The following is a 26,387-nucleotide window of genomic DNA, read 5'->3' on the forward strand; positions in this document are numbered from 1 at the left end:
AAAGTCAACTTATGTGCCTTCTTGGCAGACACATGGTGCCACATGGGGGTAGACACTCTGCTTGATGGTCAACACTTAGTCATCGGTGGTGGTTTCGAGAACCCGCAGAAGTCTGTGCTAGTCATCAGAGGGCACTGCGAAGAACTGGTTCCCCTCAAGTCAGATCATGAAGAGGCAGACACACGAATATTGCTACATGCAAAGCATGCCTCTCATTATCACAACAGGATTGTGATTCAATCACCTGACACAGATGTGGCTGTCCTCTGCACCACACACTACAGAAAACTCCAGTGCAGGGAGCTGTGTTTTCGGACTGGAATCAAGGACAAAGCTAGGTATATTCCTATCCACAGCTTGGCACACAAACTAGGACCTGAGCTGTGTAATGCTTTACTCGGCTTCCACGCACTCACTGGGTGCGATTCAAACAGTGCACTCTCAGGACTCGGCAAGAAAAAGGGTTTCAATGTCTTACTTGACAGTAAAGAGCATCAGACCAGTCGGGGACAGCTTGGAGAAGAACCTGAGTTCAGCAACAGCACTTCAGAAGCAAGCGAAGCCTTCATATGTGCAATGTACTGAAAAACCAAGGGGGCTGGGAGTAAAGTTAACAATGTGAGATACTGGCAGTTCTGTCAAAAGGGACAAACAAATGAAAATCTCCCCCCTACATTCGACAGCTTACAGCAACATATGACGCGAGGAAATTACCAGGCCTATGTATGGAAGAGAGCATTGGAGCCTACACAGAGCCTTCCACCAGCAGCTGGACATGGCTGGAAAATTCAGGATGGTGCCCTGCAGCCTGTGCTCATGACCAAAGACCCAGCACCACGGGGTCTTCCGGAGCTGACTGTCTGTCACTGCAAGATGTCTCTATGTCGCCGAGCCGACTGCACATGCAGAACCAACCACATGCCATGCACAGAAGCATGTGCATGTATGGCCGAAGAAACTTGTGAAAATCCAAGAACAATCTTTGAATCCAGTGGTGAATAAGATGCTGACTAAAAGTTACAACAGATGACATCTTCATGCTTCCATGGCGAATGTGATTCCTTGTTTCCAGACACAAATATTACAAACCGCTCTGACGAATGTGCTTCCGTGCAACCATGCACAACGATTATGATTTGCTCTCACGAATGTGCTTCTGTGTTGTCATGCACAGCTCCCAGTGTCGACCATCATAACTATTATCATCCACTATGATGAATGAGTAGCTTCCGTGTTGCCAAAGACAACTATTATAGTCGGCTTTCACTCATGTACTTCCGTGCTGCCAGAGACAACTATTATAGTCGGCTTTCACTCATGTACTTCCGTGCTGCCAGAGACAACTATTATAGTCGGCTTTCACTCATGTACTTCCGTGCTGCCAGAGACAACTATTATGCTCGGCTCTGATGTATGTGCTTCCGTGTTGCTTTTCACTAGTAAAAGACGAACGGTAAAAATAACAGTTGCAGTTTTCTTTATGTGTTCCTCTGTATGTATATGAATTTCTGCAGAACAATACTTTCTTAAGCGTTTGATTTCCAAAATGTATACATACCAGTAGTAATTGAGAAACACCGTTCACCTTCATATGAGAACACAATTAAAAATGTCAGAAAGTTTGAATTGTGTGATATTTTACCTTTGGTGATGCCATGGCAAAGGCCATTTTCAAATAACTGCACATACTCTGATAGAGAATTATAATAGGAAGCCAATGATACCTCAATATTGAAAATTAGTTGAGTCTAGACAAAGATATTCACGTTTACGTTACCCCTCCCCCTAAATTTTGCTTGCCCACAGTGACCCTCTTGGTAAGTACCCTTGGTATGTATAATAGCCTGTAGAATTTTAATGATACCACAATTTGAAACCACATACTACCTGGAGGTGTTCTATAGGGTCTATTCTACCACCCTGTCAAGTCAAACCTTTTCTGTAGGGGGTGTTGAACGAATTTCCTTATTTGGCCTCATATGAGAAATGGCTGCTGGACCAATAGTCCTCTCCAGCGAAACCAGTAGGGAACTAATAAATGCAGGTTGGAAATGGAGGTTCGAGATGGAGGAGAGGGGCCACATTTATTTAAAAAAAAATGATTAAATCGAGAAAAGGGGCCCACATTTATTAAAAAATAATTTAATTATTTTATAAAATTTACACATTTCAGTCATACAGAATTCATAATAATTCCTTATTTATTAAGGTGTCTGTCGTAATCGGGATTGTAACCATAAATCCACAGAAGTGCAGGGAAGAGGCTTTAACCATTGCCACAAAATGTTTAATTTTTTCAGGTCTCCAGTAGAATAACTTTCAAATGAACAAGCACGGGGCGATCCTTATTACATGGACTGTTTGAACCGTGGGTTTTCCCACCAATGCAAAATAAACCAAAAAACCATCCCAAGATGCAAAGGCCATCCGCGACCGCATTGGACTCAAAATAAAAACTTAATGAAAACAGTTCAACAACAAACAAACAAAAAACACCATGAAATTATATTATCGGTATTTTCCTAATTATGGTTTGTTGAAAATGTCAGAGTAAAACGGTTATGGCCCAGACACACACACACACACACACACACACACACACACACACACACACACACACACACACACACACACACACACACACACACACACACACACACACACACACACACACACACACACACACACACACACACACACACAGCGTGAGGGATGGACTATAAAGTATTACATTCAGATTTGTATACAAGTTGCAGCCACAACTAACTCACCACCACCCGAAACGTACCCCAACCGGCTGTACGTACTTAATAGATGGTCCCTTCGGCAGTCACTTTGTTGCTCACAATTGGTGAATATTTCTATTCAGAATTTCCCAACTTCATGTCTAAATGACTACAGTGACTGTTTATTATTGTGTGTGTGTGTGTGTGTATGTGTGTGTGTATGTGTGTGTGTATGTGTGTGTGTGTGTGTGTGTGTGTGTGTGTGTGTGTGTGTGTGTGTGTGTGTGTGTGTGTGTGTGTGTGTGTGTGTGTGTGTGTGTGTGTGTGTGTGTGTGTGTGTGTGTGCGTGCGTGCGCACACTCACCAGCTGAAGGTTTTTCTGCAATTGAGGGTCTGCTTTGACAAATTCATTCTTCTCTACTTTGTCACGAAAAAACTCGATGGACATGAGACGGAATCGGATGCAATCAAACACATCAGGCAAGCTGTTCGTGCGTGCTTCTCGGTCTGCTTTCGCCCAAGAGAGCACCGTCTCAAACACCTCTTCCTCGCGTTCGACGTTCAGCCCATTGGCGGAGATAATGGCGATCAACTCGTGCGGGGCGAGCTCCAAAAAGTCCGGGTCCTTGGCCACCGCACTGAAGCGCTCAGCGATGTAGTCGCGCGCAACCACCGCGAGACGGGGACAGTCGAGCAGGAGACCGAGACGGAACACCGACAGGCAGTTTCCCAGACCAAGACGTCGCTGCAGGTAGGACACGCACACCGTGAAGATGGATGGGATTTGAAAGATGTTTGCGACGGAAAAAATGCCCTGAACGTTGTCGTCGGTGATGTCGATCTCTGACGTGTACAGGTAGCGCAGTATATCTTCCATGATGGTCGGATCCACGTCGTCCAAGACGACTTCTTTCGGCACCTGAACGTCCAGGTTTTCTTTCTTTCCTTTTCTCTGTGCTGCCGGTTGCTCACCTTCGTCCGAGACCTCATTTGACAGGAACATCGCTCGGAAATGTGGACTGCAAGCAGCCAGCACCAGTCGATGGCAGGGAAGATCCTTGTCGCCAACTTTAAGAATGCAATCAACAAACTTGTCTTCGTCCAACAAGTTCCGTAAGCCTTCTTGTAGGAGAGTCATCTGGTAAACACGCAATTCCTCGGCGAGGGCTCCGGCTCGGCCGTCCATCGTTGAAGCTCTTGATGCTGCTGGACCGTCGGTCTCTTTCGGTTACTGCTCGTGCTGTGTGGGAATTTGAGAGGGCACTGTGGAACACTTAAACTCAGTTAAGCCGGGCGGTCGTGTCGGCCACGATGCTCTTAGTCTGTGGCTATTATTATCGCGTTGCTCTAAATATGGATAGCTTGTGTCAGGTGGAAAGAGCCAAACTAAGAAGTGAAACGCGATCCTTGCCTGACTCATGATAAGACAGCTGCCACAAACTTTTAACAAAAGCCAACAGCAGTTTCACCCTCACCCATTCACTTCCATCTTCAAATCTCATTTTAGGGGCCTGACAGCATTCAGTCACTGCGACCTGAAACTTCGAGAACATCCGTTTTATGCCTTGCTCGTCACAAGGACTTTTGGGGGAAAATAAATAAATAAAATAAATATATACGAGTTTTAAAACATCCTTGACCAACGCGGCCACTGCGATAAAAAATGAAACGTGGAATATTTAGGCCTGAAAAAGGTGAAATCTCATTCATTGTCTCATCAAAGCTGTAAAATAAGTTGCAAAAACAATTCTAAAAGAATTCTCGAAGTTCCTTAAATTCCCATTGGCAATCATGGTCACAGTTCATGGTGTTTTACATTGTCCTCCCAAATTACCAATGATAATAATAATAATAATAATAATAATATCCCTGATAGTCGTGCACAGGACACAACAAGCCAATGAACGATTTATTTATTAAAACGGTACATTCACACTGTGGCAAAACGATCACAATGTTTCGGATCTCGAACAATCTCAATGAGATAGAATAGCGAGCACACTCTTGTATCGTCTTGGTGATAAATTGATGTATTATGGTCTCGTTCAGATGATTAACAGGTGAATCGAGAGTTATTTTAAAGGACTGCTTGAATTGATGAAAGACCGAGATTTATCTGATAATATCTCATGGATATCTGTGAAAGCTCCAGCACATACATGTACGTTGTTTAATGTATGTAGTCTGGAGGTGTTAGAATACTGATGAGCCATCACCATGCAAAAAATTACTCATTGATTTATTAATCCTCACTTGTGACCTGATGATTTTAACCTCTTTGGCACACTCACACAATATCTGGGTGGAATTCGGTTTAGGGATGATGGTTACGGCAAAGCATGTTGCCCGAAAGGGCTGCTTACCCATGTCCCAAAGATTTTGACATGCATTGGCATGAATAGGCCACCACGTCAATGGGAAAAGCCTGGTGTTGGCTTAGTGGTGAGGGTGGCTGGCGTATAGATCCTCGGGTCCTGAGTTTGAGTCCCGCTGGCTGCTGAATTAACACCAGGTGGGGTTGACTCAGCCTGTCGTCCTCCTGAGGATGACAAAATGAGTACCGTTGTGCTGGTAGAGGGGCACAGCATCCGTGACACAGCCGTGCTTCCAAGAAATTACAGCTATCCTGGCAGCCAAGCTGCCATATGCAAGAACAGAACGTCCCGTTGACATGTGTACGTGCACTGAGGGAACACCTTGAAGAATCGGTGATTTATCAAATTGTAGAATATAAACTTCCTCGCAACCTTGAACTGTTTTCCTATAAATCTTCTATAGGGGGCTTATGAAAATTTAATAATAGCAAGAAAGAAAGAAAATGTTTCAAAGGAAATTAGGTTGTGTATTAAAATCTGGATTAGTATGTACATTATGTTATAGATAGCAAAAATACTCATGCATGGCTTGTGGTGGTGGTGGGGGAGGGGGGGTAGGGAGTGGGGTAGGAACAGCCAGTTTATTCACACTTATAAGGAAAAAAAAGTTCACCTTTGTTTGGGTAATATGTCAAAAAGATCTAGTGCTGTGAGAGTTAGCATTATGAGAGCTTGGGTTATTAGAGCTAGATTTTTAAGAGCTTGGTTTATGAGAGCACGAGGTTTGAGAGTAAACGGTTTGAGAGGTGGCGTCGTGAGAAGTGGATTTATGAGTGTTGGACTTGAAAGATAAAGGTTAGGAGAGCTATGGCTATGAGAGCTATGGCTATGAGAGCTGTGGCTATGAGAGCTGTGGCTATGAGAGCTGTGGCTATGAGAGCTGTGGCTATGAGAGCTGTGGCTATGAAAGCTGTGGCTATAAGAGCTATCGCTATGAGAGCTGTGGTTATGAAAGCTATCGCTATGAGAGCTTAAGTTGTGAGACATTGTGCTGTGATAGTTGGAGATATGAGAGCTTGGATTGTGAGAACAATGGCTGTAAGAGTAAACTGTTTAAGAGGTGGAGCTACAAGAGGTGGCTTGGTGATAATTGGGCTTATGAGTGCTAGATTTGAGAGAACAAAGTGAGGGGGGTTTGGGTTACGACTTACAGGAGCTAAGACTTTGAGAGCAAAGGTTATGAGAGCGATGGCTATGACAGCTACAGTTATGAGAGCTGAAGGTGTAAGACCTCGTGTTGCACTAGCTACGGTGATGAGAACTTTGGTTAGGAGAACTTGAGTTATGAGAGTAAAGAGTTTGAGAGGTGTGGTAATGACAGGTGGCATAGTAAGAGGTGGCATATTTAGAATTGGGTTTATGAGTGTTAGGTTTGAGAGACTAAGGTTAGGAGAGCTAAGGCGAAGAGAGGTACCCAACGATGAGAGCGATGGCTATGAAAGTTACATTGAGCTATGGCGTCACGTCGTCATCCTCAAGAAATGCAGAAACCAGCATAATACCGAATCACCACAACAACGTGTGGTACTCGTTGAATTAGGCATCCTATATCCCCCCACCCACCCCCCCCCCCTCCCGGTGTTCCGGTGGCAGTGGTTGTTGTTGTTCCCATCATTCAAGTATAGCAACATATATTCAAATGTATCCAAAGTCAATACAATCCATTATCATGACAATGAAAACTATGGTTATGAAAGGTATCGTTATGAGACCTCATGTTGCAATAGCTTGAGGTTTGGGAGCTTGGGTTGTGAGAGCTTGGGATGTGACGAGTTAAGGTTGCGAAGAGTTAGGGTTGTGAGAGTCAAGGGCTTGCATGGTGGAGCTACGAGAGGTGAAGCTATGACAGGTGGTCTCGTGAGAGGTGGGGTCGTGAGAAGTGGGTTTATGATCAAATGGAAGATCAAGGAGGAATCCAAAGATGTATAGAGCAAAGATGGAGTCATCAGGAGGAACCTTTGATGGTATTCAGGTTTCAGCCATTACTCTGTAACCCTCAAACCCATCCAGATGCAGCCAAATAAGCCTTGCAGAAAACTTTCTGCAAGAATTCACTTCTGATTGGAGAGATAGATAATGAAAGAGGGGAATAGAGAGCAAAAGAGATGAAAGAGAATAAAAAGCAAGAATTAGAACGAATAACGAGAATTGTGAAAAAGTAATGAGAAAGAAGTGTGAAAGGAACAAAGAAAAAGATTTTGGGAGGAACCCAATTAGCTAGATTTCAGCAGTTACTCCTTTGGCTCAAATGCAGCAACATGTACAAGCGAGCAGAGGTACATGTACAAGTGCTACATTTGAGAGAACAATGTTTGGAGTGCTATGGTTAAGAGAGCTAAGGTCATAAGAGCTATGGTAATAAGAGCAATGGTAATAAGAGCAATGGTTTTGAGAGCTATGGTGAAAGCTCAGGGTGTGTGACCTTCTGTTGCAATCGCTCGTATTATGAGAGCCAGTATTTTCAGAGCTTGCATTATCAGAGCTAGGGTTGTGAGAGCTTGGGTTGTGAGAACCAGGGTTATGATACCCATGGATTGAGAGCTAGGGTCAGGAGAACAAGGATTGTGAGAATAAGGGGTTTGAAATATAGGGTTATTATTTCTATGATTATGAGATCTTGGGCAATGAGAGCCAGGGTTATGAGAGTTGGGATCCTCTTACTCTCCCCTCTCATCCCTCCCACCCACACTTTTACATTCCACCCCCTCTTCCTGTCTTTACCACCAGTGTTCAACACCCATCTTACCCTCACCCATCCCCGCTTCTACTCCATCTGCCTCTTTCCCCCTACCATCCCCCCTTTTATGCCTCCTCTTACTCTCTGCTGTTCCACTCCCCTCTTACCCCTAATCATCTCCTCTCTACTCCATCTACCTCTTACCCCCATCCTCCAATTCACTGGACAAAATTATTTGCTACTGGGGTGGAAACATTTTCTAGAATAAATTGAGTATGCTGATTCTGAATCTGAAGTCGGAATTTTCTCAGCACATCAGGATTTTGAGTGATACATATAGTCCAATTTTAGTAGCTTGCCCTGGTGGGTGATTGAGCGATCATAAATTATTATTTTTTTGTATTTTTGGTTTCAATCATAGCAATACAACTGTTATATAATATCATTTGTCATTAAAAGCGCTTTTGAATGCACTTTAAATTATTTAAAATGGATGAAAACTGACCAAGCTATGAATTTTTAAGTAAAATTTTCCACGTGGCTTTACAATTTTTAACTAACCCTAACCCTAATGAGAAAAACTTTGTGAAGGCAGTGGATCATGATGGTAATGGCTTCCAAATGCTAAGATGGTAATATCTCAGAGAGAAGTTTGGCACAGCAAAAACTGATGCCAAACTCAAAGCAGGCATTTTTGTTGGGCCACAGATCCACGAACTGATGTGTGATCCCGAGTTCAAAAATAAACTGAACCCACTTGGTTTTCAGCATGAGAAGCATTTGTGTTGGTTGTGCAGAACTTTCTTGGGAACCAGAGCTGAGCAGGATGTGGAATTAGTGGACCCTCCCGTTGTGACCCTCTCGGACTAACGCCGGGAACTAGTCACGGGTGGGCCTTTCGGCCTCACCACGATCGTGCCGATCGGCCCCCCGCGTGGGATAGGGTTGCTCGCCAAATTCGACCGACCTAAGTACCCACACGGAGGGTAGACCGGGCGATCAAACCTCGCCGCAGGTCGACTTCGGACACGGGCCACTTTAAGCGACCCGTTCCGTACTATCGGGATAACCGAGCGGTGTTATCGTCAACCTCGACGGTTCGATTAATTATTGGGCGTATTTAGCCCACGACCAACCCTTTACGTGAAGTAAGATGGAGATTCAATTAGAGAAAAGACGAAGCGAAACGGGAAAAACAGTTCAACATAAAGCACATTTATTCCGCGGCAAACGGAAAGCACACATATACAATTATACACCAAAAGCAAATGTAAAAGTAACACGGCAATTCTGCACAAAAAGCAAATGTAACAATGACACGACAATTCTGCACAAAAAGCAAATGTAAAAGAGAAACACAATGCAGATCTACTACCGACTACCGAGCACACGGCAACACTTATACAGTTTTACTTCGCAGACGGCGCCGACAACACATATACTCAAAGCAAAAGAAAAAGGGACCACCCTCAACGATGAGGGGGGCAGACGGGCCTGGGGCCGAGACCGCGTCGAGCCTACCCGTCTGGTGATGAGCCGCAAAATGGCGGTGGCGCCCCGACTCCGCGGGCCTCGCTGGCACTGCCTGGAAATGGGGTGGGAACGGGGCCCCCTTTTCACACTATCTCAGCGCGGGGGGAAACAGGAGGGGGTTGTTGATGCTCGGGGGAATGAGGATATCTCGCTGGCTTGGGTCCCGCGACGAGCGTCTCCACCGCGACCTCGGTCGCATTACCGGCCTCCCCTCTCCGCAGCTCCCCGACTCTGACACGAGCGCCCTCTCGACTGCCTTCGCTGCCGCCACCTCTCCAACTCTCCACTCTTCTCAGCTCCATCCAACTGCTTTCTCTGACTCTTCTCTTCTCAACTCTCCTTGACTGACTCCTACTACCCCTTTTCAGCGAGCGAACGCGGCCCTTTATAGCCCCCGGGGCTTCGCTCCTTGACCTTCGACCCTTCACCTCCGACCCTTCACCTCTGGCTGGCTCCCCATTGGACAGAGGAAAAGTGGGCGTGAATGATTTTTGATCCGCGAATCTGCATATTGCGATTATACTCCGACGCACCTGGAGGCGGGGCCAAATCGCCCCACGCTCGCTGATAGGACGGAACAGAAGTGGGCGTGAATCGTTTTTGATCCGATTTCTTCGGAAAGGCTGGTGTTTTTGCACCCGCTGCTCGGTGCACGCGCTGCACGAGTCCAGGATCGGCGCCCACAAGCGGCGCGGGAATGGCGGTGATGCGATGGTTGCGAGAGCGAGATGTGACGGCAAGGGTCGTGGCTGTTATTGTGAAGCGGCGTTGCGGTTGGTGGTTGTTGTGTGATGGCTGTTGAGACGTGGTTGGTGGTGGTTGTGGTGGTAGTAATGGCGGCTGGTCCAAAATAAAGATAGTAAAAGAAAAACGGCTATCCTGAAGGGTCGCAGCCCGAATGAATGACATTTATTCCCTCTAAACAACGGGTTTGGGCCTAACTACACATATACTTACAGAGATATCTCACCTAAGGGACCTGAATGGTGGTTTGCGAATTTCGTCAACCACAACAATATTGTTACGGGGCCGGAGGGTCGAACGTGAGCACAACCGCAAGATGGAGCCGCGAGCCAACTCGACCGATCGCCCGGAATGTAAAGGTCGTCGCCCCGGATAACTCCGGAACTGACGGGTCCCCTATCGGACCGATCTTCGCCAATGGATAGGCCACGTGGGGTAGGGTCGATTGCCAACTTCAATTCACCTAAGTACCCACGTGGTCTGACTACCGGGGAAGTTCACCCTCGACCAACTTTGTCCGAATCGAGTCGCTATCGCCGACTCGGATCCGGCGTAACCGAGCGGAATTACCAAAGTCGGGCCGGACCAAATGAACAAGTTACGAACACTAATCCTCAAATACGCGTCATGTTGAGCCAATGAAAGAAACACAAAACGAGCTGTTACATTCAACAATGGGGGTATTTATTAATAATAATGGGGAACTAGGGAACACGTAAGAGCAGATTTAAACTGACTATACGAAATGCAATGCAATCATTTACAGCACACAAAGCACTTAACAGTTCTCTACTTGTTTGACGGGCCCACGGACACACGTACGCACACACACACACACCCAATAAATGGTGGCTGATGCCTTTAATATGGACTTCAGCTCGAAGGGACAGATGAACTGAAGTCCAGGACCTATCTGGGACCTTTCCACCACGTGTAGTCTTCGAGCTGTTCGGACCGGGCACCAGCGTGGGCGAGCTGGATCCAATCACCGCAAGCCGCGATCCTTTCCGAGCTCCGGCGGATCCCCTCGTGCTCCGGACCACGTGCTGGTGAGACGAGGCGCCGATCCTTCCCGACCCGATGCGTCGCTTCCCTGAAGAACCACCGACCAAGATGAGGCCAAGAAGTCGCACCAAGCCGGGAACAAAGCAGACCACGAAGAGCTCCACGAACCAAGAAGAGCCAGCCGAGCCAAGATGAGGCCACGGAGAGCTCCACGAACCAAGAAGAGCCAGCCGTACCAGACCACGAAGCAGAGCAACAGCCACCCGCAGAACAACCCCCCGACAAGAACCAACTCGAGCCAAGCAGAGGGTCCCTTTCTTATTCCTCTTCACGCCCCTTGCTTCACTTCGGCGTAACTCATGCGCCCTTATGCGCCCCCCCCCCCGCAACCACGGGTGGGGGCTGTTTACCTTGCTGAATCTCATGACGACCAATCCCAACCCCCGTCATTCCTGATTACGCTGCCGAGTCAGCTGTTGAATCACGGGACGGGAGGGTTCTTCTTTGTTGTTCTGACATAACTATTAAAATAAATCACAGCGCATTTACATAGATTTACCCATTAAACAATGCAAGGCGAGCTATCGATAGAACATGTACTTACCGAGATAACTGAGGTAAAGGACCTGAATGATGAGTGTGATAATGGTTTCCAGATTCGCGACAATATGCTGACTTCCACTTCTGGGTTTGGAGCATTGGCAGGTCTCCTTCAGAGCTCTCTGCTGACGATCTGAAAGTTAAGTTTCCGGTCGTTATCTGTCCCGTCTTAACTGTTTATTTTCTCACCTACATGTTACTGTGTGTTCTCAGTTTGGTTTTGTTTCAAAAATCATGCTATTTTGTGAGTTTTCGTCGACCTTGTCTTAAGGCCCTGTCACACCTTCACGTTTTAGCCAGCGTATGGCAAGGTCTCAAAATGTATGTAAAACGCTGGCGTACGCTGAACTATTGATTTTTTTTTAAGTTTTGGGCGTATAATAACGTGTTGGACGTATGCATGACGTAGTAGTAACATACACAGAACGTTTTAATCACATATAGATAACTTGTACCAACGAATGCTGAGCGTGTTGTTTCTGGGTGGAATTCATAGGTTCACAACCTATGCCAAACGATAGTCTAACTTATGCATAGAGCGGCAGCGTATCGCCGACGATCACGTGGCGTAGGCTATTCATAGGCTGCGGCTCGACGATTCAAATCATAACCGCACTAGACATCGAAGTGTGAAGCCGCTGTCACACCTTGACATTTAAGCCAGCGTATGCTGAAATATGAAAAATTTGCCGAACCAAGCTGGCACACGTCGAATACGTTATGGGTAAGTTTTTTTATTCGTTAATAGCATGCTGGCATATGTCGTAGTACACTGGCATACGTTGCCATACGCCGAGTACGTCGATAAATTTTCAGCATGTTGAAAATTTCTCGACGTATTACACACATTCTGCATACGCTGGCATAAGTTGTAGGCACACTAGGCGATCATTGACACACGTCGACATACGTTACTTGTACGTTACTCATAAGTCGAAACACGTCAATGTAATGGTTAGCGTCAGTGTTCCAGACTCCCTGTTTTTTTGTTTTTTTTCGGTATGACGGTGATGTTGACACTTCGATTTCGAGTGCGGTTATGATTTAAATCGTTGAGCGGCAGCCAATTAATTATATTATAACCGCACTAGAAATCGAAGTGTTAACATCACAGTCATACCGAAGAAAAAAAAAATAATAAAAAACCAGGGAGTATGGAACACTGACGCTAACCATTACATTGACGTGATTCGACTTGTGAGTAATGTACAAGTAACGTGTGTCAATGATCGCGTAACGTGCCTACAACACGTTACTCATAGGTAAGAAATAAGTTTCGGGTACGCTAAACATTACCTCGAGGGATTTCGACTTATGAGTAACTTACAAGTAACGTGTGTCAACGATCGCGTAACGTGCCTACAACTTATGGCCAGCATTATGCTGAACGTGTGAGTCATACGCTGGCATACGTCGAAAAATTTCAAGCATGGAAAATTTGTCTAACCCCTCGGTGTACTACGACGTATTCCAGCATACTACGACGTATGCCAGCGTGCTCTTAACGTATACAAACTTACCCATAACGTATTCGACGTGTGCCAGCGTTTTAGCCAAATTCTGCATACGTCAGGCATACGCTGGCTAAATCGTCAAGGTGTGACAGGGCCTTTATCGAGTGCTTGAGGCCAACCCATCGTTCCCCTCATTCCATTTTCTCCCCATTAGGCCTTAGTTATTTTATAACTTGGTTTATGCAGTTCTTCAGCTAAAATGTAGGGTCAGTAGGTCGAAATATAAATATAATTTCAATTTTTAGAAATTATATGTTTTCATGATTTTTTTTTCGGATGTTCCATGGAAAAGACAAGGGAAGGTGGGGGGTGGGGGGATAAATATAAATCCCGGACCAGGAGGATCTAAGAAAACATTGAAGATGGAAAACCATTCAAATGCAGGATGCCATTGTTCACTGTATCATCTGATGTGAAAAACAATAACAAAGGATTAAAACTTGTTTTTACAATATAGTCTGGCATGTTTTTATTATAGGAACCTGTTGGATCATCAAACAAATGGAAACAATGCTGAGAAAATTACTGTCCAAGTCGTAGATGTGTGCGTGCACACCAGTGCATAGTGCTGGATATGAGTTAAAAACGGTGTCCACTCAGAGTCAACACGCTCAAAACGGTCAATCAGAGCCATAACCAGCTTAGTTTTCAGTGGGCATCTGATCGTACCATCTCCCCATCCCCATGAGCACATCAAAGGCTGATTTCTGGTCCGTTGATGGCTGAATATCAGCATCTCGCAGGGAAACTTTGACGTACTTGGCACCGAAATATTTCAATACGAACAGCGGTGTACAACTTTCGATGGAAACAAAATCGGTACAATCGAGAGTAGCGTGCGAATCATCCCTGCTGCTGCACTGAATTGATGCAATAGTTTGGCCAGAATATTCAGCGTCAAGATGTTGCGTGATTAAATCACCAATACAGTCCCTCAAATTTATACCGCTGACATACTTCTTAACAACTCATGGCTCGCAGACTTCCTCTCCTGTCGCAGTCACCGTGTGGCCCTAAATGGAGTTCTTTCATCCCCTCTTACTGTTCAGGCTGGAGTTCAAGGTAGCGTGCTGGGCCCTGTTCTTTTTCTGGTTTTCATCAATGATCTCTCCGACTCTCTGGAAAATCCTCTATATCTGTTTGCTGATGACTCCACCCTCTGCCGTACCATCAGTCATCCCTCAGACCGGCAAGCAGCAGCTTCTTCGCTCACTGCAGATCTGGATAAAATCACAAACTGGTCCAACACGTGGAACATGTCGTTCAATCCGGACAAATCTCACACTCTCACTATGTCTCTTCGAAAGGACCGTTTAGAAAATCCCCCCATCCACTTTCTCAACAATCCTCTGGAAGAAGTCCTTTCTTTCAAGCTTCTGGGTCTCACTATCTGCCATGACGTTTCCTGGGAAAGCCGCATTTCAAACCTCGCCTCCAAAGCCAGTCGCCGACTGGGAATCCTCCATCGTGCAAAGTCGTTCCTCGGCCCACCTGAGCTCCTGACCACCTAAAAGCTTTTGTCCGCAGCCTGATGGAGTACTGCTCTCCCCTCTGGGCTGATGCTCTTGCCTCCCACCTTTCTCAGCTTCACAATGTAGAAACCAAGGCATTTCGGATCATTGGCATCTACCGCAATGAGGCTGAGTCTTTGGGCCTCTCACTCATTCACCGCAGGTTGGTCGGTGGTCTTTCTGTCTTCTACCATCTGCTCTCCAGCCTCGCCCCCCCCAACTCTCTCTGCAATTTGTCCCCACCACATTCCCGCAGGGCACTCAAGGTCCACCAACAACCCCCTTCTGGTAAAACTTCCTAAATCACAAATCACTGCTCACCTTCACTCTTTCATTCCTCTTTTTTCCTGCCTATGGAATAAACTCCCTCACTCTATTTATTCCCATTCTTCCCTCCAGGCCTTCAAAACAGCTGTTCATCACCATCTCTTATCATCCCCCATCCAAATCCTCGATCTTTTCTACCCCCGATAATCCACCCAAGCCCACCTCCTTCAAATTCCCTACTTTCCTTCCTGAAAGTCCCTGTAATGTCCATCATCTATTCCCCATGTTCCCCATCCCATCCCTCTCCCTTTCACAGATCTCCTAATGTCTCTGTTCCCCACTGTTTTGTCCTTCCCACTCCCTCCTCTCTTGTCTCATGTCCCCCATGATGTGCGTTGTGTGTTAGCTCTCACACAAGCCTCGACAAGGTATACAAAGAAAAAAAAACAACAAAAAAAAGCAATCACTTTTGCCCCAGAAACCACAATCAATCTGAACCATGCTGGCCACTGCTCAGAGCCATGACCGAAGACGACTGCGCAGTTCTACTGCGCAGCTCGGTTAAAGGTGACTCAGCATTTTGGTGCGCGTGCACGAAATTATATTTTGAAAATAAATGCCAACGTTTACATTTCGGGTTTTGAAACGTTTGCACCTTCGCCGGAAAATGTATAAATATAAAAGGCTAAAAATGTGTTTTATATTTATATTTCATTTCGGCAAATATACTGTCGGCGGATCCGTAAACCAAGTTATAAAATAACTAAGGCCTTACCTTCAATTTCTATTTTCCCCACTTTCCCAACGTCCCCCATCTCTCCCAAGTAAACACCCTATTTGTTGTATTAAATTAAAAAAAACTCCCTTTCTCCTTGCACACTCAAGTCTCGATTCTTATTCTTCGCTTTTTCTGCATCCTCCTCTTCTTCTTCCTCCTGCTGGCACACCATCTTTATTCGACTGAGCTGACCCTCTCTCGCCATTACCTTCACGATTTCTTCCGATCAACAACCTTCCATTCCCGAATCTTACCTGTTCTTCAAAAATACATCAAAAAATAATCATCTTCCTTGTATTCTTTCCATCTCTGCACCTCCTGTAACCACGTGTCTCTCTACTCTTCCTGGTACTTTTCATTGACCCAACAGCTTCACACTGCGTTTACCATCCAAATTCACCACACACACTTCACGATTTTACTTCAACCTTCCCTTTTCCAAATGTTACACAATCCTTATTTAAAATAAATAATTTCACTTTTGACGATACACCTCCCAGAGCCAAGTGCTTCTCCCAAACCACGTGATCTGTTTAGAACCCCTGCATTTACCGAACCAATTTCACCATTCACCTAACGATTTTTTCTACAACACTTCCATGACAATCTGATGAAAACTCTCTCAAACAATATTTAGAATAATAATAATAATAATAATAAAAACGATCTCTTATAATGCTTTATCTTCCTCTTTCACACGTGTGGTACTCTTTAATGTATCATAATGCACTACTCTTCGACTATTTAAACAGACTGCTCTCAATTCGACCTCTCCTTCATACCTTGCCTAAAAAATCCAACTGTTACAGCATTTCTTCTCTCCATTCTCTGAATTCGCCTTCATTGCATCCATGAAGAAATGTGTTCAATCACATCTACAACCTACAAAAATTAAAAACCCCATTTGCTATGAATGTTCGCTTTCTATCAACCATTCTTTTTTTTTTCCAATTTCAGTGCCAACTCACCCCTCTCACCCCTCCCTCTCAAAGCAACCATCACACTCTTCTTACTCCAAGCCTCCCTCTCACCTCACTCAAAAACTCCCCCCTCACCTTTCTCCCACCATTCACCCCCTTCACTCATCCTTCTCAAAAGTTGCCCCCCCTCTCTTCCACAAAGTTGCCTCCTTCCACTGCCGTCTCACCTCCATCTCTTCATTCCACCTCCTCAAACCCTTAACTGCCTTCTTCCCCTCTCTCTTGTCCCCCCTCTCCCCCAGCACCACAGAGCCTTTTATCCTCCTCATCCGGCCCCCTCTCCTAGCTATTCTGCAATCCCTCACACTCTTTCAACAACCCTCCTTACCTCCCTCCTCATACCTTGTTCGACCCTCCCACCCCCTGCACCCAAAGCCTCCTCCCTCCCTCCTCATTAACAGTGTGGACATGAAATATCCGGGGACTTCGCTCAAAACTTTCAGATCTTTCCATACAGGTTGCCACTGACAAACCAGACATAATCTGCCGAACAGAAAGATTCCTCCCTCAAGACGTCTCCAACTCCCAAGTATCTCTCCCTGGTTACTCCCTCCTCTGGTATGACAGACCTGAGCCTTGTCCTGGTGGAGGAGTTGCTCTCTTCATCAAAGACTCAATTCCTCACTCTCCATGCACTGCACTCACTCCCCCACACACCCAGGAATACCTCTGTCTACGGCTTCCCCTCCATTCCCACCTCATGTATATAATATGTGTACTGTACCGTCCACCAAACAGTGATGACTCCATCTACACCTCACTGTCCGAAAACATTTACCAACTTCTATCTTCTCATCCAAACTCCCTCTTACACATATGTGGAAACTTAAATTGTCATGCCAGTTGGCGAGGTGTGGGTACCTTTCTCACCTGTCATGGCACTTCAGCAAAAGCTTTCTGCAACTCATTGGGACGGACTCAATCGGTCAACTTCCCTACCCGGATCTCAACTAATGGTACTCCATCTCTTCTGGATCTGATTTTGACAAATTTCCCTGACAATATCTGCTGCTCTTTTTCCGCTCCAATCGGTTCTTCTGACCACGTCCTTGTCAACGTGGACATCTCTCTGGCTATTATCAGAGAACCACCTCACCGCCATCGAGTCTGGCATTTCACTCAAGCCGACTGGCAGGGTCTCCGAGCAGCCATCAAACTTATAGACTGGTCTCCTATCACTACTTTCTCCAACATCAACTCATCCTTGGAATTCTTTCAAAGAAACTTGCTCTCCCTCATGCACAGATTTATCACCTCTCATCTTCAGTTGTCCTACCCTTCCTCCCACCCTTGGTTCACTGAAGCTTGTGGTGAGGCAGTTGTCCTGAAACAACTTGCCTTTGCCTCATGGAAAGCAAACCCAACTGAGGGCAATCTCAGTTCCTTCCATAAAGCTCGAAACACGTGTGTATCTACCCTCAGGAGAGCCAGAAAACAACATCTTTCTGAGCTCAAGTCTGAACTTTCAAACCTCTCTCCCTCCTCAAAATCCTGGTGACATCTAATCAAATCTGTTTCTGGTGTATGTTCCCCCTCCATCCCCTCCCTTACCTCAAATGGCCGCACTGCTGATAGCGCACGTGAAAAGGCTGAATATCTAAATTCGGTGTTTGCACCTAAATATTGTGTCCAAAACCCATCCTTTCTCGACCCACCTTACCCAGTCGCACCCAACTGTCCCAGGACTCTGTGTTCTTTTCTCCTGACAAGGTGGAGAGCTTGCTGTCAAACGTCGACTCAGATTCTGCAACCGGTCCACACGACATCAGCCCACATGTCCTAAAAACCTGCTCTTCTGCTCTTGCTCACCCTCTCTCTGTTATATTCACCCTCTCATTTTCCCAAGGTCATCTGCCATCTGCTTGGAAATCAGCAAACATCACTGCCCTGCATAAAAAAGGTGCAAAAACAGATCCCTGCAACTACAGACCAATCAGCCTTCTCCCAATCATCAGCAAGGTTATGGAATCCATCATCGCTTCAGACATGAAATCCTTCCTCTTCTCCAATGGCTTGATTTCCAATCATCAATTTGGTTTCCGACCAGGTCACTCTACCATGGATATGCTGCTTCTGCTCTCCCAAAAATGGATGGAGGTCCTCAATGCCAGACATGAAATCCGAGCCGTATCCCTGGACATATCACGTGCATTAGACACGGTCTGGCACGCTGCCCTGCTCACCAAACTCTCTTTCTATGGTATCCAAGGTCACCTCCACTCATGGCTCACAGACTTCCTCTCCTGTCGCAGTCAATGTGTAGCCCTACATGGAGTTCTTTCATCCCCTCTTCCTGTCCAGGCTTGAGTTCCTCAAGGTTGCGTTCTGGGCCATGTTTTTTTCTGGTTTTCATCAAAGATCTGTCCGACTCTCTGGAAAATCCTCTATATCTCTTTGCTGATGATTCCACCCTCTGCTGTTCCATCGGTCATCCCTCAGACCGGCAAGCAGCAGCTTCTCTGCTCACTGCAGATCTGGGTAAAATCACAAACTGGTCCAACACGTGGAACATGTCTTTCAATCCAGACAAATCTCACACTCTCACTATGTCTCTCGGAAACAACCATTTAGAACCCCCCCCCCATCCACTTTCTCAACAATCCTCTGGAAGAAGTCCTTTCTTTCAAGATTCTGGGTCTCACTACCTGCCATGACCTTTCCTGGGAAAGCCACATTTGAAATCTTTCCTCCAAAGCCAGTCGCCGACTGGGAATCCTCCGTCGTGCAAAGTCCTTCCTCGGCCCATGTGAGCTCCTGACCACTTACAAAGCTTTCGTCTGCAGCCTGATGGAATACTGCTCTGCACTCTGGGCTGGTGCTCCTGCCTTCTACCTTTCTTGGCTTCATGCTGTGGAAACCAAGGCATTTAGGATCATTGGCATCTCCCGCAATGAGGCTGAGTCTTTGGGCCTCTCACTCTCTCACCGCAGGCTGGTCAGTTGTCTTTCTGTCTTCTACCGTCTCCTCTCCAGCTTCATCCCCCCCCCCTGCTCTCTCTGCGATTTGTCCCCACCATATTTCCGCATGGTGCTCAACCCCCTTATGGTAAAACTACCAAAATCACGAATCACTGCTCACCTTCACCCTTTCATTCCTCTTTTTTCCTGCCTTTGAAATAAACTCCTTCACTCTGTTCAATCCTATTCTTCCCTCCAGGCCTTCAAAACAGCTGTTCACCACCACCTCTTATCATGCCCCATCCAAATCCTCTATCTTTTCTATCCCCGATAATCCACCCAAGCCCACCTCCTTCAAATTCCCTGCTTTCCTTCCTGAAAGTCCCTGTAATGTCCATCTTCTCTTCCCCATGTTCCCCGACCCATCCCTCTCCCTTCCACAGATCTGCTAATGTCTCTGTTCCCCACTGTTTCGTCCTTCCCATTCCCACCCCTCTTGTCCCATGCCCCCTTGCTGTGCGTTGTGCGTTAGCTCTCACACGAACCTCGTCAAGGTATACAAAAAAAAGAAAAAATACCCCCGAGCGGGAGTGCCGGTCATCTCTACCAGAGGTCGGTCGACAGAAGCAAAATAAAATTAGGGGCATCTATAACACTGAACAACAAATTTCAAAAATTTTTTTTTACTGGAGATGTGTTAAGTGATTAAGACTAATTTGGGTACGCTGATTTCAAAAATCATAACCGTTTTGCTGTATCACGTCAGGATTTTCAGGAACAGAAATATTCCCATTGCCTAGAAGTCAGGATTTCAATGAAATTTACATATGTCTTTAACATGTCTATTTCGTACAATTGTTGTTAACTTGTGTTATATTTCTTTCTTTCAGATAAAGATGAGTAGGCGTTCCTGTACCAATCATCCTGACAACTTCTGTTATGTCTGTGGTCGGTATACCAAAAAAGATCAACAGCGAAGTATATCTACAGCAGTGAAAATGAAGGCCGCCTACTTTCACTACTTCGGGTGTAAGGTGGGGGACCAAGAACAGAGCTGGGCACCACACATCTGCTGCACAAGCTGTCACACAACCTTGACTCAGTGGTTGGTGGGCAAGCGCGCGAGCATGCCATTTGCGGTGCCCATGATATGGCGTGAGCCGCAGAATCATCATGATGATTGTTATTTCTGCTGCACAAGCATCGCCGGCTTCAACAAGAAGACTAAAGGTCACATCAAGTACGCTGACTGCGTCTCTGCTCGTAAACCTGTGCCTCATGATGACGAGAACCCCGTTCCAACACCTCCAGCTGATCAGAACATAGCTGTAAGCAGTGGTGAAGAGGATGGTGATGATGAACCTTTTGAACCCGACACTCAAGAATCACACCTTCTGAACCAGGGAGACTTAAATGATCTTGTAAGAGATCTCTCGCTGTCAAAGGCGAAGGCAGAGCTGCTTGGATCAAGGCTGCAGCAGTGGAATCTACTTGAACCTAACACCAAGATATCCTTGTTCAGAGCACGTCACAGAGACATGGCTGAGTTCTTTGAGATGGAAGACACGATGACATTCTGCAGTGACATCAACGGTCTGTTGAAAGAACTTGGGTGTGATCACGATCCTGCAGACTGGCGCCTCTTCATCGACTCGGGGAAGAACAGCTTGAAGGCTGTTTTGCTCCACAATGGCAACGAGAAACCATCAGTCCCACTGGCTCACGCGTTCGGCATGACAGAGACCTATGAGACTATGCGGCAGCTGCTTGATTCCATCAAGTACAATGACTTCAACTGGCACATCTGCGGAGACTTTAAAGTGGTGGCGCTTTTGTTAGGGCTGCAGTCAGGCTACACAAAATACATGTGCTTCCTTTGTCTCTGGGATAGCAGAGACGACAAGAATCACTGGACAAAGAAAGATTGGGAAGAGCGAAAAGAGCATGTACCTGGTCGACACAACGTGAAGCATGTCGCCCTTGTTGACCCAGCCAAGGTTTTCCTTCCACCACTCCACATAAAGCTCGGCTTGATGAAAAGTTTTGTACGGGCAATGGATCTGAATGGGCGTGGGTTTTTATACCTCAAGGAAAAGTTTGGCAACACCTTGTCGGAGGCCAAGATCAAGGCTGGTGTCTTTGTTGGACCGCAAATCCGACAGATTATGAAGGACGAAACTTTTCCGACAACTCTAAACCCCAAAGAGCTGGCAGTGTGGAGGAGCTTCAAAGCTGTGACGGACAACTTCTTGGGGAACGAGCGCGCGGACAACTATGAAGAAATAGTGCAGCAGCTGCTGGAGTCCTTCAGGAAACTTGGCTCCAGGATGTCCCTGAAAATCCATTTCCTACACCAGCACCTGAACTTCTTCCCTGACAACTTGGGAACAGTCTCGGACGAGCACGGCAAGCGATTCCACCAAGAGATTTCACTCATGGAGACGCGTTACCAAGGGCGGCACAACCCGAACATGATGGGCTATTTCTGCTGGTTCCTGCATCGTGAAACGGACACAGAGCAGCACAAACGCAAAGCCAAATGCCTAAAGCATTTTTAATTCCATTCTAGTGAAGTTTTTCTGTAATTTCTATAATTTTGAAGCATTCATGATGAAATAAATGAATAAATGAATTTTTGTAAATTTCATTGAAATCCTGACTTCTAGGCAATGGGAATATTTCTGTTACTGAAAATCCTGACGTGATACAGCAAAACGGTTATGATTTTTGAAATCAGCGTACCCAAATTAGTCTAAATCACTTTACACATCTCCAGTAAAAGTTTTTTCTTGTTCAGTGTAATCGATTCCATGGCTCGTGGATCTGGTCGTGAAATGCAGATCGCCAGAACAGTCGGTCACTTCAAATAAATGATGGAGACACTTTTCTGAATAAGTGATCCTGACAACAGTAGGCGCGCTTTAATGCTAATTTATGTAATACCTGGGGTTCCACGAGCAAGCTCGTGACCACCTACCCACCCCACATATGCGTCTCATATCACATCACAATACTTCAGGCCTGTAGCCAGGGCTCAGTATTAAGGGGGGCATATGAACTGGATGGGGGGGGCACAATTATTATATTTCATATTTTTGATAACCCGGTATACTATTGTATTCATGCAGCATTGACACATCTATACTGAGGTTGCCATCGCATATTAACCAAATTGATCTCAGCTAGATTTAATATGTTCCGATGTTTTCGGCCTAAAATTATTCAAATGCAGGAGAGCCGCAACAGACTGGCACATTCACAATGCAGATATTCAATGATTAGACAATTGGCACCAATTCAGGTGAACTTATACAAGGTGTTGTGAAGAATTGGCATTAGAAAATTAATATACCAGAGATACAATGACTAAACGGGGAGGTTGGCACCGGAATCAGTGCACTTTGAAATAAGATACAGTCGGCTATGACCTGCGATCATCACGTTAAACTATCAACAGCAAATACGACCAGCCTGAAGATACCACAAGGTCCGCATTTAAAGCAGTCAATTACACAGAGGTAAGGTTATGCACAAAGCACGAGATATGGGAGATGCAAAGCACCAAACACAACATTTAACTTAAACATCAGAAGTACAAAGCAGCCGACCACGGCAGGTGCTGACCACAACCACACTGCAACCACAACCACACACACATCACCAGCAGTCACACACAATGTGAACTCCTCGTATAGTTTTTATACCGCTGTACTCACTGTCAGAAGAGCTGCAGGCGACGCGTCTCGGTGTGGAATCTTCTGAGGACCTTCTCCTTCCATTCATTCAGGCATTTACGTGTGAGGTCTCTCTCGAAGACCAGCTGTACCAGTTGTGCCTTGCGTGCATGGCGCATGGACCGTCGATGGTCAGTGAAGACATTCCTCAATGTTGAGAATGAGTTTTCACACATGGCAGTGGACGCACCAAATGTTAGTCCAAGTCTCATAGCAGTCACTACACTTGGCATGGCTTCCAGCGTTTTGTGGTATGTTGAGAGGAGTTTTTGTGTTGTCCATCTCTCGTTTGGCTGCTTTTCTGTCTGTGAGCGAATAAACTGCTTTGCAACCACACACTCTGTTTCACTGATGGTTGACTTTGTTAATATCATGATTTGCTGGAGCAAGTGGGGATCCAAAAACGTGCCAGTTTCAGGATTAAAGGCAGCGAGTGAACGGGCGAGTTGCGTGTTGCGCTCACTGAAGCGCCGAGTGATCTCGCCACGCACAGTGTCAATTGCGCTGTAAAAAACCCTCTGCAGTTCCGTCTTGTCATTGTCGTTGTTTTGTCCTGTAGTCTCCAAAACTACAAACTGTTCCAAGTTCTTATGCATTGTGCGTCTCCGTTTTGGTGGTGCAGGTGTAGAAGTGCGAGCATCGTTGGCCTTGTTCCACAGATCAGTGAACTCATCCTCAGAGCGGAGTTTCTTTACACTCTCTGTAGCACTCGCCACCAGTTCGAACCCCGTTAGCAAGTCCATGTCCTCTGCCTGCAAGAGTCTGTTAGGGCCATTTAACAACATCAGCAGTTTTTGTACAAAGATATCAATGAACATGAAGGCAGGCCCAGAGAATTCCTGCAAAAGCCCAATTGCCTCCATCCTCATCTCTGCACCGTAGGCGCGCTCTGAATCAATCTCCGACAGTAAGGATGTGTTATCCTTTAAAGATCCTATGATCACAGACACGGTGACTAAATGTCCCGTCCACCTTTGATCAAGAAGTCGTTTTAACCGCTCACCTTTATACTGTGCAGCATCAGTGGGCTTTCTGAAGAATTTGTACAGGTAACAACAAACCTCGAGGAAATCAGTGACAGCTTTCTCTGCTGCCAGTGCGTGGATAACTACCAGATGGAGTTGGTGATTTAAGCAGTGCACATAGGGGATTTCTCTTTCCAATATCTCTTGCAACAACTTTTGCACCCCACCGTGCTTCCCAGCCATTACCGAAGCCCCGTCGTACACCTGACTTAATATTTTTGACGTGTCAAGTCCTGTTTTTGTCGGCTCTGCAATTATTAGGTCTGTCAATGTTTTTGCATCTCCAGCATCGGCTGTAGCTATTGTGAGTAGATGATTGATATGTTCTCACATTCAGTGGGGTCCCTCGTCCCACCCACCTTGATGGTAAACCACGATGTGCCTACTTCTTCCACGATGGCATCCGTCACAACATTACTCAATGTGCAGATCAGTTCATTCTGCATTTCCGGACTAGTATAGCTTGCGTTTCGTGGGATATGCTTTATTATTTCGGCTAGCTCAGTGTCTTTTTTGAGTGTGTAGTTTAATAGCGAGAGGAAGAGCCCACTGTGCCATCTGACATATCCTCAAAATGATCAAGGCTCCCTCTAAACGGTATCTGATTTTCGGCGAGAAATCCCACAACATCGATAAGAGCAGACACATAGTACCGGTTTCTATTTAGCTGGTCAGCATTGAGGAGTGTCGAAATCTCCTCACCACAATCGATGCACCTCTCATTCTCCTTCCACCTCAAAACACAAGTTAAATGCTCCTTTGAAGTTGCGTGTTTGTGAAACCCCCTGCCTTTCTCAACGGCATGTTTCCAATTCCGGGAGCCTCGCACTGTGAAAGTAGAGTCCACTGGGCCACGTGCAGTGTTAAACTTCCTACATGGATAGCAGAATGCTGCGTCTGTCTGCACACTGTATTCCAGCCATTCATTAGTCTGGTACCACGAGGACACAAACGAGCGACTCTTGTTCTGCAACAGATGGCCAGGGTACCGCTGTAGAACCACTTGATTCGGTCTCTCACTTCCAAGATCATCGGGAAGCGGCTTGACAGTCACACCCGGTCCCGAGGCCGCCTCCGAGCGTGGAAACTCGGCTGTCTGTGCTGGGGCTACAGCCGCAGGGCTGAGGTTGCTGGCTTGGCCAGGTTGGCCAGCTTCTGTCGGTATTTCATCGACATGATCGTCTTTTCCTCCTCCTCCAACTCCTCCCACAACATGTCTTTCATCATCTTCTTCATTTTCGTCGCTTGCATTTTTTCCTTTTCTGAGCCACTTTCGTTTATCCATCATCCCCGTCTTTTTCTCCTGCTGTGAGCTCGTGCTCTGTGATTCGTCCCTCACGACCCGCGTCACTAATCTCGCGACCCGCGTCACTAATCTCGCGACCCGCGTCACTAATCTCGCGACTCGCGTCACTAATCTCGCGACTCGCGTCACTAATCTCGCGACCCGCGTCACTAATCTCACGACCCGCGTCACTAATCTCACGACCCGCGTCACTAATCTCGTGACTCGCGTCACTAATCTCGCGACCCGCGTCACTAATCTCGCGACCCGCTTCACGAATCTCGTGACTCGCGAGATTTGACGGTTGACGGTTTTATTTATTAAATGATCAATGCATCAAAAACAGGTTTTATCGGCATAATTTCAAATGTAAGCACGATTGCAAACACACATTTTTAATTTTTATTATAAAATTACTTGAAATGAAAGCGAGAGAAGAACCTTCAGAGTTTAGGCTTTATTCCATTTGATTGAAGCCGCTTCTACGGGCACACCAGGAAATACAAACGCAGTACGGAGTACAAGCAGTAAGGTACACACGCGTAACTAATCACCGCAAAATAAATCAGTATTATATATCAATCAGTGTTCTCACCATTCAATGAGCACCAAGTGAGCCGGCGACATACAATGGCAATGCCCCAGGGACAAAACCCCGCGGCCGAGCCGAACCTCAGCTTTATCTCTTCTGTGCTCCAGCCGGGCATCACGTGGTCACACGTCACGGCCTTCAATT

At 46.1% G+C, this 26,387-nt stretch overlaps 2 protein-coding genes across 2 annotated transcripts in view; both read right to left on the reverse strand.

The window, feature by feature from the left end:
* LOC147030530 (kelch-like protein 40) overlaps positions 1–4,047 on the reverse strand; it is a 30,998-nt gene extending 26,951 nt beyond the window's left edge. Inside the window, exon 1 of the mRNA XM_085874664.1 lies at positions 3,091–4,047. Within this exon, the coding sequence (XP_085730790.1) occupies positions 3,091–3,912 (822 nt within the window). The 5' untranslated portion in view covers positions 3,913–4,047. The remainder of the gene's footprint in view (positions 1–3,090) is intronic.
* Positions 4,048–4,190: 143 nt separating this feature from the next.
* LOC147030531 (uncharacterized) lies at positions 4,191–25,093 on the reverse strand. The gene is made up of 2 exons (XM_085874665.1): positions 23,324–25,093; positions 4,191–5,265 (listed from the first exon to the last, which is right to left on the reverse strand). Exon 1 carries the CDS (start codon positions 24,547–24,549, stop codon positions 23,326–23,328), a length of 1,224 nt encoding a protein of 407 aa, XP_085730791.1. The 5' UTR covers positions 24,550–25,093; the 3' UTR covers positions 4,191–5,265; positions 23,324–23,325.
* Between the last annotated feature and the right edge of the window lie 1,294 nt (positions 25,094–26,387).

This window comes from Eptatretus burgeri, chromosome 3 (genome assembly GCF_056783735.1).
Source record: "Eptatretus burgeri isolate ZD-2024b chromosome 3, Ebu_testis_v1, whole genome shotgun sequence".
NCBI classification, from domain to species: Eukaryota; Metazoa; Chordata; class Myxini; order Myxiniformes; family Myxinidae; genus Eptatretus; species Eptatretus burgeri.